The sequence below is a fragment of the Populus nigra genome, chromosome 6 (genome assembly GCF_951802175.1).
Source record: "Populus nigra chromosome 6, ddPopNigr1.1, whole genome shotgun sequence".
Lineage (NCBI taxonomy): Eukaryota > Viridiplantae > Streptophyta > Magnoliopsida > Malpighiales > Salicaceae > Populus > Populus nigra.
Window position 1 is genome coordinate 11158682 of NC_084857.1, and position 14663 is coordinate 11173344.

Here is a 14663-nt window from a genome sequence, read left to right on the forward strand (position 1 = left end):
ATTTTTTAAATTTATTCTTGACATAAAACGTTAAAACAGTTTAAAATCATTAAAAATTAATTTAAAAGAAATAAATTTTTTCAAAATTTTTTTCTAAAGCAAAAACAAACAAACTATAATTTACATTGCAGAATTTGTGGAAACAGAGAAAAGAAAATAAAAGAAAAGCCTTAGCTGATTGGATTAAATTTAATTACTGTCTGACAGGAAGGGTAGATTTTCTTTCAAAGATAAAAAGATTTCCATTCCATCCAAGAAATCCTGATCAGTAAAGATTCCTATCCCTTCTTCGCCCCCCTCTCTGACTATGACTGTCTATTGAAATTATTGGAGATTTGACTTTGCCTACAAGGACAAATCTAGAATTTGATGTTTGATGATTAGAAGGGCTAGAATGTAATATTCTTAATTAGAGTGGCCATTTCATGAGGATTTATTTCAAAATTTTCCAAGAGCAGAGGGGAATTTGTGTTTTGTTTCTTTTTTTAAAAAAAAACTCGGGGGAGGAGGTGCTAGAGTGTTTGGCAGTGTAGTAGCAGTTACTTTTCAAATAGCTTTTCATACTGAAATACATACTAATGATGTTTTTTTATTTTTTAAAAATTATTTTTAACATCAGCACATCAAAACGATCCAAAAAGTATAAGCCGCACTCAATTTTAACAAAAAAAAAATTCAAAATTTGGTAAAAAACAAGTTGAAACGCACAGCCAAACAGACTCTTAATCCTCGGCCCCTGCTGGATTCGTTCTGCTTGTCACACATGAAAAACCAGAAAAGATAACCAAAAGGGCCGTCCTTACATTTTAAAGGTCGGTCCTCCATGAACATGAACTATCATAAATATATAGATGGATCACATGCTGCATTTAAATTTCGTCGCTAGAGAGTTCACATATCGAACCACAAAGGTTAAGAATTTGAATATATATATATATATATATATATATATATATATATATATATATATATCACGATTCAGGAACGATTCAGGACCTTTTCCTTGGATGCCGCCAGGTTCCGTGTCATGTCGAACCACTTAATTATTCACGTTACTGTAATAACAATCTATGCTTTCCTTAATAAAACACAATAATTTTCTTTTCCGAGAAAAAAAAAAACACGGAGGACTAGTAATGAAGGCCAGCTCTTACTTAACGACAACATAGCCTTCCATATCTCACACGTCTCCTATTCAAGTGTCTTGCATAACCCAGAATTTTTCTGCGTTTAAAAAGAGCAATTGTTTTTGTTTCCAAGTTGCCACAGGCTCTAAAAAAAAACGCATTTTCATCTCAGCCGCACGTTATCATCACCACTCTAAAAAAGCGTGCCCACTTCTCCCCCCCCCTCACCCTCTGATCTTATCTCCCTGTTTCTCTTTGGGTATTCGTTTTCTTCGGAAACACAAACAGAACGAAGGGTTTGTTCTCTCGAAACTAGTGCCACAAAAAAATATATATATCGGAATTTATTAGAACAAGCGACGTTAAACGGTTAAGAAGCCAAACGTTCGGGAAAATATGGACTCGGCGATGACAGCTCCCGATACAGCTCAACGTCGCATTAAAGCTATTCACAGCCACCTCATCACCGCCGCTGCCCATGATGATTCTCCGCCCCAACTCCGTCACAATCCCACCGCTGGAGAGTTCTTCTCTGGTACGTAACTCCCCTCCCGCCTTCCACGTGTCATATCACTTACCCCAAAATATGACGTGTATCGTAGGATAGAATACTATCTTTTTAGGTGTTTTCTTATGCGACCCTCTTCCTCTCTCCATGGCTGATCGATTAAAATGGTGATTCTTTTTTAAAAATGTCAGGATAATCAAATAATGATGCAGATAAATTTTTATGAACACCTTTCAATACATACAAACATACATACTTTGTGACAGCCATCAACATTAGCATCAGTATTTTAGAATCTCCCACATATATTCTTGGTTAGAACTTAGAAGGAAGAGGCTTAATCAGTGATCTCTGAGATCTCTTAAGAGGGAGTAGATGTCACTGTCCGACCCTAGTGAGAGGCTGCGACCCCTTTGAATAGTTTTTGTGATGCACAGTGCTGCTGCAGCCCCTAAGAATTTTCTTCATTCAATGTTCGTTGGCCACCTGGAAATAGAACTTGAAATTTTACTTGTTTTTTCTTTTTTTATTATTATTATAAAAACGAACCTCTGTCTCAACTCTCAACTCTCAAGTCTTGAAATTTTTTATTTATCAAAAAATATCCTTGAGAATTTGATGAATCATCACATATTTTAAAATAGTTTTATTAATAGATATAAAATATATTGTTTTCTCTTAAAAAGACAATGTGACAAAATTAAAAAGACTTCCCCTCTATGTAAAAGAAAGTGTTTTTTGTACACACAAATTAAAAAGTTTATAATACTAATAGATAAATTCAATTCTATTTCATTAAAAAAAAAGACTAAAACATTATTATAATCCTTAAAAAATAGATTAATTCCATTTCTTATTACATATCTATTTAAACATTATATAAAATGTTAAATTATATAAAATAAACTTCTTAAATCTGTTGACACTATATTTTGAATTTTAAAACCCTAAAAATGCTTTAAAATAGATCAATAAAAGCCAAATTAAAATATGAAAGGAAGCTATTGTTAAAAGAAGATTATATTTTTCATATTTTTCATTTCTATGCATGCCATATATAATTATTTTAAAAAAAATAATAAAATAACATCAAAAGTTGACAAATTATAAAATTGAAACTTTTGTTAAGTTTTTACAGTGAACCCCGAGTTATTTTCTTATGTTATTTTTTTTTTACTTTTTTATCAGTATTTATATCCTTGACAAAGTTTACTCATATTAAAAAAAAGAAAAACTCCTTAGTAAAAAAGTAAAATAAATTTTGAGCTAAATTATCAAAAAAATTTAAAGATATGAAATTTGTTTCTCTCTTTCTTCCACCTGATGTGCTTAAAGCGGACTAGGAGAAGTGCCCTTGGACTTTGCCTTAAGGTGTTCAAGGGTGGGTGGGTGGGGGTTGAGGTAGGTTCTATGTCCAAATCTCATAAATCCCTTGAATTTGATAGTTTTTGAAAGTGAAATTTTGGGTTCTATCAGTGAATTGGAATTTGAAAGAACAAGAGGCTAATTACTTATTTATTCTGTGTTATCATACGGCTCCTGAAATCTTCGTCGTTGATTGTGAATAAGAAAGGAACCGGGCCGTAAACTGGGGCTATTTTTCACCTATTTTATACTTTAAAAAGAAAATCCTCTTGGTTTATGCCTCGAAAAAAGTTTCACAAATGCTCGTTTACCAGCTGCAAAGGTCAGTCAAACATTCCAGGATTGGTTTCAGTGCTTTTGAATATGAACGATAGATGTGGGCTTATGTGATGGGATATTTGCAAGGAATCGAAGGAGATGCGGTGAGGAGTAATGTCGTGTTTGGATTATAATGTAAAGTATAACAATAAAAAATATTAATTTGATTAAAAAATTCAGTCCAACAACTCCCAAACGGTGCTGGAGAGGAAGGGAGTGAACGGTTACTCCTACTTCTTACCCTTTCTAATTGGGGTGAATCGTTACACCCTTTACTGTTATACTTGAATGTTTCTTGATGCCAAATACAAGGAAGGAGGAGAAAGGTGAAGCAAGTTTTCATTCCCTTTCTCATCCACCGAAGACTTGTAGTTTACTCCAGCAACATCTCATCCCATTCTTTTTTTTCTGCTTAGGAGATAAAATTACCTCTTAGATTACGAGACTTGCTATTGCTTGTAAGGAATCATCGGGACACATAGGGTGAGATGATAATCTGTATCTGGTAATCAACATGGTTTAGTCTGCTTGCCTGCCTAATTTTTTGTTCTTATACATATCATGTTTCTCGTTTTTCTTTTGTTATGTGTGTATACATTAATATTGTCAATCTTGGTGTTTTATCCTGAGCAGAGCAGGGGTACAGCGTTGTGCTTCCAGAGAAATTGCAAACAGGAAAGTGGAATGTGTACAGGTAGGCATTGGCCAGTATTCTTGAAGTTTCTTTTCGTTGCTTTTCGTGCTCGTCTGTTTAGATGTTCATATGTAGTTCTTTTTTAATGGCAGGTCTGCTCGCGCCCCTTTAAAGCTCGTGAGTAGATTTCCTGATCATCCTGAAATTGGTACATTGCATGATAATTTTGCGTAAGAATCCTTTGGTTATGTGGCTTCATTACATTTAAGTTATCTAAGTTACATGTCATAAATCTCCATAATCTAGAAAGCGTCCAACTACCTCTATTTTAAAAGCTAAATATGGTTTTCTCGAACTTGTCTCTATAGGCGCTCGGTTGAAACTTTCCGGGACTACAAATATCTGGGCACGCGAATTCGTGTTGATGGAACAGTTGGAGAGTAAGTTCCTTTTAGATAAATTTCACTTACAATGCCACTTTTAAGTTAGCTTATCCATTTTCATCTGTTTATTCTAGCTACAAATGGATGACGTTTGGAGAAGCAGGTACTGCACGAACTGAGATAGGTTCTGGCTTAATACACCATGGAATACCTAAGGTAAATGTACAAATAACAGTCATCAGGTCGAATACAGATCTCATTTAACCTTGTTTTATCTGGTTTGATTTTTCATTTTTATTTTATGGTGCTGTATATAAATATCTCATAAAATTCTCCTTCTTGCTTCCTTGAAACCTGATTATTATGGGGTTGTTATTACAGGGATCTACTATTGGAATATATTTTATCAACAGGCCAGAATGGATGATTGTTGACCATGCGTGCTCTGCATACTCTTACATATCCGTACCTTTATATGACACACTCGGTTTGTTGATGGTTGGACAAGTACTTTTATTTGATCTTTGCCTGTGTCCTTATAAATTAATGTCAATTATTGTTTCTCTGCAGGTCCTGATGCTGTCAAGTATATTGTAAATCATGCTGTTGTACATGCTATATTTTGTGTGCCTCAAACATTGAATATGGTGAGTTAAATTTATTATGCCCTTCGTTGGCTGCCTTTTAGAAAACAGGTGTATTCTTAGCTTTGGAAGTTGAATTATCTTGTAGCATCAAATTCTTCTGAAATATAAGCTGGAAATCACTTATCCTTTTTTTTCTTAGTTTCTGTTTTGTCCACTGAGGTGTTTCTGCGCTTATGGAGTCATGATATAGATGCAAGATATTGCAAGCTTGAGACTATGATCTAACATTCAAACTGTATCTGGAGCGAAGACCATTGAGAAACAAGATAGAACAAATTCTTATTACTTAAGATATTGCTTTACCTAAGAATTGTAGACATTTTTTAAGGCAACTTCTTGCAGTCTCCATTTTGATCTTGCTGTCTATCAGTATCAAGTCTGTGCTTATTGAGCTAATGAAATATGTTGAGTTTTTTTCTTACGAGGTTTGCAACCTTGAGTTGAGTATGGAATTCCTTTATTGGGATGGAGATAATAAATATAATGTTCACATAACGCACATAGGATTAGCAATCACTAAAACTTTATATATTGTCACAAGGTGGCTGTATGTACTTGAAGACTTGATAGCTAAGGATTTTTGTCTAGTGAGTCTACAGTTATTTCCAATCTTAATGGACGACTCGATGAAGACAGAAGGTGTTCCTTTTGCTGCCTACTGTCACTTTTTATAATTGTATTCCACCTTTTTCATTCTTTCAGTTGTCTATAATACATGAAATTGAAAGCTTCTGACTTAGAGCTTCTGCAGCAGTACTAAATATTATATCATTTGGAATTTGCAGTTATTGAGTTTCTTGTCTGAGATTCCATCTGCACGTCTAATTGTGGTATGAAATCCTCCCAGTCACTATTAATTGAATATTTGAGCAGGTTGCGATTATTGGATATTTAGAGGCCATTTACCATAGAAAAAAAGTGATACCCCGTTGGTTCTAGAGTTTTCATTTGCTTTTCCTATAAAACAGGTGGTTGGAGGAATAGATGATCAAATGCCATCTCTTCCATCGTCAACTGGAGTTCAGGTTGTGACATTTTCAAAACTGCTGAGTCAGGTAATTTTATATCCTTCTTTATCTTTATAATCATATAATTGATACACTTCATGTACGCTCAGTTCATACCCTCTTGAAGCTGGACTTGCTCTGGCTGTCCTCCTTTGTCAAGGATAGCTAATTGTTGTTTCCTTGAGAACTCTCTTTCTCTTCGAATTGGTTGATGTGGGCCTTGAAACTCAGACACTTGAATGATAGTTTTCTTTCTAGGCTTTCACATGCTTCACATACAATGGCATGTAACGAACATGGACTAACCCATGAATTCCAGTGTACATGTTCATGTGACTATACATTTAGGTGAACTCTCTTAGTTCAAGATCAAGAGTCATTTTTATTATATTTTATCCTGTTTCAAGGTTTATAATGTGATATTGCACAAGATTATTGCATTTTGCTTTATCTTTAATGGATAATTTCCTTGTGCAAATGACTATTTATTAGGGTCGCAGTAGCCTGCAGCCCTTTCACCCGCCAAAGCCTGAGGATATTGCTACCATTTGCTACACAAGTGGTACAACTGGAACACCAAAGGTAGATATACTTGCCTCATGCATCCAACTCTGTGGTTCTCAGGCAACATAATTTTCTAGAAATGTTCTTACTTCAACCAGCAACTAAAAGAAATTATTTTGATGAATTCTTTAAAGGGAGTTGTATTGACCCATGGAAACTTTATTGCAAGCGTTGCTGGGATCTCGCTTTCTACTTCATACAGCACATCAGATATGTGAGTTCTACTGGTTTTATATACGGTGCTGAAGTGCTATCGTACCCTGTTTATATATGAAACTGTTTTCTCCTACTGAAATGAACTCTATTTTGCCAGTTTCATTTCATATTTGCCTTTGGCGCACATTTATGAACGGGTAAACCAGGTCATGACGGTTTATTGTGGAGTTGCTGTTGGATTCTACCAGGGGGTATAAGACTGAACTAAGCTATTCGTTATGTTTTTGCTGTTCGAGTTGATATATTATTGATGCAATGTAAGATATGCTGCTGCTTCCCATTTACATTATGAAAAATTGTAGGAAGCTCTAACAAGTAGATGGAACTTTGTTTCTGGAGACAAGTGACCCTCTGAATAATAACTACTTAAGGAAACAGATCATGCAATATTTTATTCAAACATTTGGTTGTTCTAACTTGATTGAGGAGTCCATTTACTATCCATACCCGCAGAGGAAAAGGCCTAGGTTTCGTAACCTTCTTTTCTATCCTGACAACATCAATCACTACATTATAACCTCTATGTGCAGGATAATATGAAACTAATGGATGATATGGCTGCTCTACGACCCACTATATTCTGCAGTGTTCCTCGGCTCTACAATAGAATATATGCAGGGTGAAGTTACTGTCCATAGCTGCTGAATTTATATATTTTCTTGCGAGTATTATGTTCATTTTATAACTGAGTCAAATACCTTGGTTTGCAGTATTATGAATGCTGTAAAGGCATCTGGTGGGTTAAGGGAGAGGTTATTCAATGCTGCTTATAATGCTAAGAAGCAAGCACTAATGAATGGTAGGAATTATATCGATAAAGTTTGTTTTAGCATGGGGTTTTCTTCTATCTAGGACCTCTTGTACCTAGATTGTTAAATGAAATTCGCTGCTATAGTCTTATGATTTGATGGAGGTGATGGCAACGGTTTGAAAGATATAAAATCACACAAAGCTCTTATGTAGCAGTGGCCAAAAAGTATACTTGTCCAACTTGACAACTTCATAAAACCAGAACCAGAGAACATTAAAGTACTTTATTCCATGTCATAGTCTAAATAGCTTAAATATTTTTCTGCTTGGATGTTTAACCAATATTGTTGCATATATATTGCTGCAGGCAAGAATCCATCTCCAATGTGGGACAGACTGGTGTTCAATAAGATTAAGGATAGACTTGGAGGGCGAGTTCGTTTAATTGTGTCAGGTGCTTCACCGCTGTCTCCTGATGTGTTGGAGTTTTTGAGGATGTAAGTTAGTTGCTTTTAGTCAACAAAATGTTGTTAGCAAAATTCCTTTCCTTTTTCTTTCATAATGCTTTGATGATTTCTGGATAAATTGGCAGCTGTTTTGGTGGGCGGATAATTGAAGGGTATGGAATGACTGAGACGACTTCTCCTATATCTTCCATGGATGAGGGTGACAACCTCAATGGTCATGTTGGTTCTCCTAGTCCAGCTTGTGGTGGGTTTGTCTTGAGTTTACATGCCTTTTTGCCTTTCTTCTGACATATTTTTCATTTTGTTTCGGGATGGGTTTTATTAATTTGTATTTTCTGTAACAGAAGTAAAGCTTGTGGATGTTCCAGAAATGAACTACACATCTGATGATAAACCATATCCTCGTGGTGAAATCTGTATAAGGGGTCCAATTGTTTTCCAAGGCTATTACAAAGATGAAGAACAAACGTACTCACCTTACCTGTGGGCTGTTTCTTTTACACGATTGACTTGGACATGAGTAAAACTGACAATATAATGATGCAATGCAGGAGAGAAGTAATCAATGAAGATGGATGGTTTCATTCTGGGGATGTAGGATTATGGCTACCTGGAGGCCGTCTAAAGATTATTGATAGGTGAACTCCATACCTCTAATCAGTAGTCTTTGGTTGAATTGATAGATGATAATACCTACTCTTAGAGTTTGGTTGGAATTCTTGAATCAATGACGGTCTTGGGATAAATTTTGAATGATGCTATGTGCATGCAAAAAAAATAAATAAATCAATCCACACCTTTGAAATAAACTCATTTGGGTGGGGTTTAGACCAACCCTGGTTATTTTTTCAACATTGCAAACATTGTACTTGGGCTGACAAGAGAATCTCTGTTTGGAGATAGTCGCTCTAGAGTTCACTTGCTAGCTTATGACAAGAATTCCACTAATGGCATTACATTTTAGTTCCCTTGCATGATGGCCATCGACATGTTTTCTTGTGAATTAGATGTTTAAAACTTCTTTTACACGTTCATGAAGCATTATTAGGATTGAGTTTTCAAATTGTGGTAATTACATAAGCCTGGATGCTTTTGCTCCTTTGACTGGAGTAGGACACCTCAGAAAAACTAAATTCAATTCGCATGATGTCATTGATTGGAACTTGGTGATTGCATTTTGGAATGCATGCCTTTGCATTCTAATGGGAACACTTATTTGCTGTTACAGAAAGAAGAACATTTTTAAGCTGGCACAAGGAGAGTACATAGCTCCGGAGAAAATTGAGAATGTTTATGCTAAATGCAAGTTTATTGCCCAGTGCTTTGTCTATGGTATGTAGATAAGTTTTATAATTTAATACATATTTTTCTCTCTCCCTTATTGTTGACTCTTAATTGTTTCTATTGTAGGGGACAGCCTAAATTCTTCTTTGGTAGCTGTTGTTTCAGTAGACCATGATGTGTTGAAAGCATGGGCTGCTTCTGAAGGCAATAAGGTGGCATTTGCTTTTTACTAAATTCAAGCTGATAAGAAAGAATTATAGCTGCCTCATCAACCTTCGGTTTACCTGCTTCTATTTGCATTCAAAAATCCTTTTTTCAGCTAAAAGTTTTTCACTTTGCAATTTTGTTGTTCAATCATTAGATATAACTAAAATTGAACTGTCATTACTTTACACTTCTTTTTATAGGATGTTTCCAGTATTATTCTGATACTGCCAAGCTCTTGAATCAGATTAGTTTTCTATCTTGCGTAACTGCATGAAGCTCCTTGATTTTTTTTTTTTACCTGAGGAGGAATGCTGATTACAGAAACGGCTTTTAATAGATGATCAATAGTTTTATACTGCTTTTCACAATTATTCAAGGATAAAAAAATCATTGATTGCTACAGTTTTTGTGCTGGAGTATGATGTGCCTGCACGTTTGACTTATTTATGGAATATGTGGGTAGTAATTGAATGCCCTGACCATATACTGATGCTTTTTTTTCTGGCCATGTGCATGTGCAGTATGAAAATTTAGCACAACTGTGCAATGATCCTAGAGTTAGGGCTGCTATACTTGCAGACATGGATGCTGTCGGAAGGGAAGCTCAGGTAGTGCATTTGGAGAAATCGAATTTTTAATTTGAGCACATAAATGGTAGCTTTACCTTGAGATTTTCACATTAAACCTTTTATTGGTTGATCATATTGTCCTGCAGCTGCGAGGTTTTGAATTTGTAAAAGCTGTGACACTGGTGCTAGAACAATTTACAGTGGAAAATGGTCTTCTGACCCCAACATTTAAGGCAAGTGCACAGTTTTTTTTTTTTTTTAAAGAAAAATTTATAAGCTGTAAAAGCTGTGAAGAAAAGTAAAAGTGGCCAGCGACAGCTTCTCACTGTGCTTATTCGCTTTCAGATTAAGAGACCTCAGGCAAAGGCATACTACGAGAAAGCAATATCAAATATGTATGCAGAACTGGCTGCATCTGATCCCTCTTCTAAGAAGGTGTTGTGAAGAAAATTACAGAGATAGAACAGTAAAATAGAGACGTGGCCAAGCTCTTCATGGCAGCCTTCACTTGACAATATGATTTCTGGACGTGACAGAGAAAAAAGGCCTAAAGTAATCCTCCCCGGCAAAGAATTCTGCATGTCAATACCTGTTTGTGTTTTTCTTTTGTTGCCTTGAATAAGGTCATAAAGAAATTTGATTGTTTTGTTTGTATCACAGCTCAAAAAAATAATATAAAATTTTGCATCGTTATATGATCATTTGTTTATCGTACCACAGCTCATTTGGGTTCTCAAACAAAATGAAGAAAATAAACTCTGATATTTACGAAGCTTGGAAATTGATCATACAATTGCCAAACGGATCCGTAGATGTATTCGGTGATGATTTCGAATTTGCTAAGAAGCCTCTGATAACGTACAGGAATTATTTAGTTTGAGGTTGGTATCTCTTTGTTACTTACGCGAGACAATTCGTTTTGTAAATGTCAGTAGGTTTTAAACAGACTGTCTTGATTAAACGGACCGAAGTGCAATGCTTTCTTATGGAGTGGTCGAGTTATTGCCTCTGCCCATGGAGCAAAAGTCGCTTGAATTTTGCCTGCTAGCCCCTTTCCAAGCAAGGGGGGCAGAGATCAGAAAGTTGAGAGAATGGAATTTAGCTTGTGTTTTTAAGAAGCATTTGGTGCCTTGTTTGTGTTCCAGGCTTTCTTTGGGTGGCATGGTGTTTCAATTTATGCATCGAGGGGCAAAAGTTTCTGTAGCGTATCTCCTTTCCAAGTGATTGTTCTTGGATTGGAGATGACGGTTGAAGCTCGGAGGTATTGCATGGGATAAAGAGTAAAAGATCGTAAATTGGGAAATGGTACAAACATCTATATTGTCCTCTTACCAAAGCAGATGGTAACAGTATCATGCATGGAACCTGCCAAACCATCGGAAGTGATTATTCCTGAAGAATGGCATGGGCCTGCTGCTAGATCATATCGTAAGAAGATAATACCAAGATATGTGGCCTTACTCAGCCTTTTCAATTGAAAAAGGATCCTATGGTTTGGAAGCCAAGTCCTGATGAACAATTCACATTTAAAGTGTATCGAAGATTTTCAAGATAAAAGGGACCAGAATGAACCGTTATGAGCTAATCTGGGGACCATCACATCCCTAGACGAAGAGTACATAGCTTTGTCTGTTGGTTGTCCTGTCTATCTTCGATCAAATATCTACATAAAGAGTGTAAATGAGCTCGGGTCCTTCTACTTTTAGTGTTTTATTAAAATGGTCCCTCATAAAAAAACCAATATCAATGGAGATAGTGAGCACATCTTTTTCGTCGTGCGCTGTTACTAGAAGAGTGTCGCAGAAAGTTCAAGTCGCGTGCAAGGATTATAGACAGGTGGGAGTTTGGAATCATGAATTGAGTTGGGATAAACAATTTCTGCAGCAGAAGGGATTCCTGGCAATGTTACCGAGACTTGCATGCTTGTGTCTGGAAAGCCAGGAATAACAAAATGCACCATGCTGCATAGCCATGGAAGAATGAAGCTCCTGTTGATTAAGATCCATCTACAATTGTGTACATTAGTAGCTAGCTAGCTTTATTCAAGTAGTCTCTACTGTTTTGCATCTATCGTTGCTCTTGGTAGGATCCTCTATATATATATTCGGGACTAATTCCTGTAGTAATTGCATTTATTCTAATATAATTTCTCATTTATGGAAAAGAGAAATTCACACAAGAGTGAATGGATAAAAACATTGATACAACAAAATTTAACAGAAAACTTCCTGTTAATGCACAACCGTGGATTGATTAGGACAGCATCCCCACTTGTGTTTTTGAGTGAATGTTGGTGGTGGAGCTGTAGCCTCCTTTTTATGGATCTCTTTCCTTTGACTTGTGTTGTGGAGCCTATGAATTCTTCAACTCGCTCTTTGTGGTGTTCATTTTTTATTGGTCTTAATGCTCAAACTGTTTTCAATTGAGTTTTACTGGTCGGTGTGGCTGTATAGTTTCGAGAATTTCATTTTATTTTATTTTGTTTTGTTTTATGGTAATTGAACTAGATAAGTTTAAGAAAGACAATAATTTAAATCATATGGAAGAAATGTATTTGTTTTATTCAAAATGATTTTTATTCCTGTATTTTTTTAGTTTTAACAAAAATATATTTGTAGCGGGATTTTTTAAATAAAATTTAAATTTAGTTACAATGAATATTCATAAAAACTTTTTACTAATTTAATTTAAGAAGAAAAAAATATATCTCTTTAATTAAAACTCTTTTTTTATTCATGTATTTTTTTGTTTTAATAAAAATATTTTTTTTATCAAAAATATTTTTTTTTAAATAAAACATATCATGATTTAAAAAGAAAGTTTTAATTAAAAAAAACATAACTGACAATTTTTAAATAATTTTATGAAAAAAAATTCAAGAATAATTAATTTAATAAAATTATATCAAAATTTAAAAAATAAATATTTTATTATCCTTAATATCCACGAGCTATTTAAAAAAAAAACTACATATTTTGTTGGTATACAATATTTATAAAGTAACTATTAATAATACCATCACGAGCTTTATTGTATTTGAAAAATATGGTATAATTAGATAATTTTTTAAATATTATTTTAACAATCTTATTTAAAAATATATTTTTAAAAAAAGTGGAGGGCGATTAAAATATGCCGTGTACGCTTGGGCTTGAAAAGTCAAGGAACACAAGTTTACAAGTCTATGTGTGCTTGAACTCCTGTGTTTTTTTAAAGGAGTGGATGTCACTCATCCAATTATTTAAAAAATATATATATAATGGAGGATGACATGTTGTACAATGAATTTTTTTTTTTTTTTTTTATCATCTCGGTGATTGGAGAATCGAGCTCTAGGTTTTTGAATCTTCAAAACCCAATTTTTATTATGCTTTTACTTAAAAGTGTTTAAAAAATATTGTAGGAACTTTAGCAACTTCTTTTTCAACTCTGGAACATTCTTTTTTTAATTAGTCTAAGAATCCATAATTAAATCTAATAAAAAAACTCTTTTTTAAATTTTAATATGTGTTTTCTAACATAATTAAATATGTTAAAATTACTTTTATCTAGCTTCTCTTAAAGGCAAACCCATTAATATTAATATCAATTTTTTTTATGATCGAAATATTATCGATTCAAATTTTTTTTTATTTTTTTTCACGACAACTTTCCTGTTCATCTCTCAATTCATGAAGATTAGAATGTGAGAAAAATAAATTTTAAGATCAAAATACAAACATCTAAAGCTACAGAGATCGGATATGACAAAAAAAAAAATGAAGGATCGAAATGGATTTTCCAGAGCTAAAAACTGCACAGGATTCCTCGAGCACAATGGTTCACAGTGAACTGAAAAAGGCGCTCTAGCATGTGACAAACCTCGTTTTATTTTAGTTGATTACTTTACTTTAATGTATTACGCAAGATTTTTATATTTAGATTCTCAAGTAGATGGTCCTCCTCAAAGTAGAATTTTTTTTTTTCTACTTTTTTTTTTATATAAAATTAAAAATATACTAAAATTCTCAGGCTTTAACCATAGCAATCCACAGTGAAAGGCTGAGTTTTATTTTAAAAAAAAAGCTTTTCCTCTTCATTTTTTTATGCCTTTAGTCTTTTTTGTTTTTGTTTTTTTCTTTTAATAAATTTTGTTTTGTTTAATTTAATTTATTAATGTTAATATTTTTTTAATATAGTTATCAGATTTTTATGACATTGATCCCGGGTTTAACAGGTTAAGTTAGTTTCACGAGTTAACCCGAATTTTTTTTAATTAATTTTTTTCGTTTACTTTAGTTTGTTAATGGTAAATTTATTTCTATTTAGTTATCAGACTTTAATGATATATATCTCAGGTTTCAAGAGTTAACCCAATTAATTATGGATTAACCAGTCCATTTTTTTTGTTTTTTTATTTTGTTAATGTTAATTTTTTTATTTAGTTATTAGACTTTCATGACAAGAATTCCAGGTTTAACAGGTTAATCTGGTTTGACGAGTTAACCCGATGTTTTTTTTGTTTTTAATTAATTTTTTTCGTTTACTTTAATTTGGTAATGTTAAATTTCTTTCTATTTTGTTATCAGATTTTCATGACACATATCCTAGGTCTGACGGGTTAACCTGGTTTTACGA

At 33.9% G+C, this 14663-nt stretch overlaps 1 protein-coding gene across 1 annotated transcript; it reads left to right on the forward strand.

Moving 5' to 3' along the window:
- Positions 1-1167: 1167 nt before the first annotated feature.
- On the forward strand, positions 1168-10747 carry LOC133697845 (long chain acyl-CoA synthetase 6, peroxisomal-like). Its single transcript, XM_062120654.1, has 23 exons — positions 1168-1662; positions 3952-4012; positions 4105-4182; positions 4321-4392; positions 4470-4551; positions 4717-4822; positions 4906-4982; positions 5768-5812; positions 5951-6037; positions 6482-6571; positions 6688-6767; positions 6867-6960; positions 7300-7388; positions 7480-7568; positions 7887-8016; positions 8112-8230; positions 8331-8454; positions 8538-8624; positions 9215-9318; positions 9397-9482; positions 9999-10085; positions 10193-10279; positions 10392-10747. The coding sequence occupies exons 1-23, from the start codon at positions 1524-1526 to the stop codon at positions 10488-10490; spliced, it is 2112 nt and encodes a 703-aa protein (XP_061976638.1). The 5' UTR covers positions 1168-1523; the 3' UTR covers positions 10491-10747.
- Positions 10748-14663: the final 3916 nt, after the last annotated feature.

Bases quoted from the DNA above. Each gene is read 5' to 3' on its own strand.
- LOC133697845 (XM_062120654.1), top strand. From the start codon at position 1,524: ATGGACTCGGCGATGACAGCTCCCGATACAGCTCAACGTCGCATTAAA. The intron at 5,813-5,950 runs GTATGAAATCCT...CCTATAAAACAG, and splicing joins CATCTGCACGTCTAATTGTG to GTGGTTGGAGGAATAGATGA. The intron at 7,389-7,479 runs GTGAAGTTACTG...CTTGGTTTGCAG, and splicing joins TACAATAGAATATATGCAGG to TATTATGAATGCTGTAAAGG.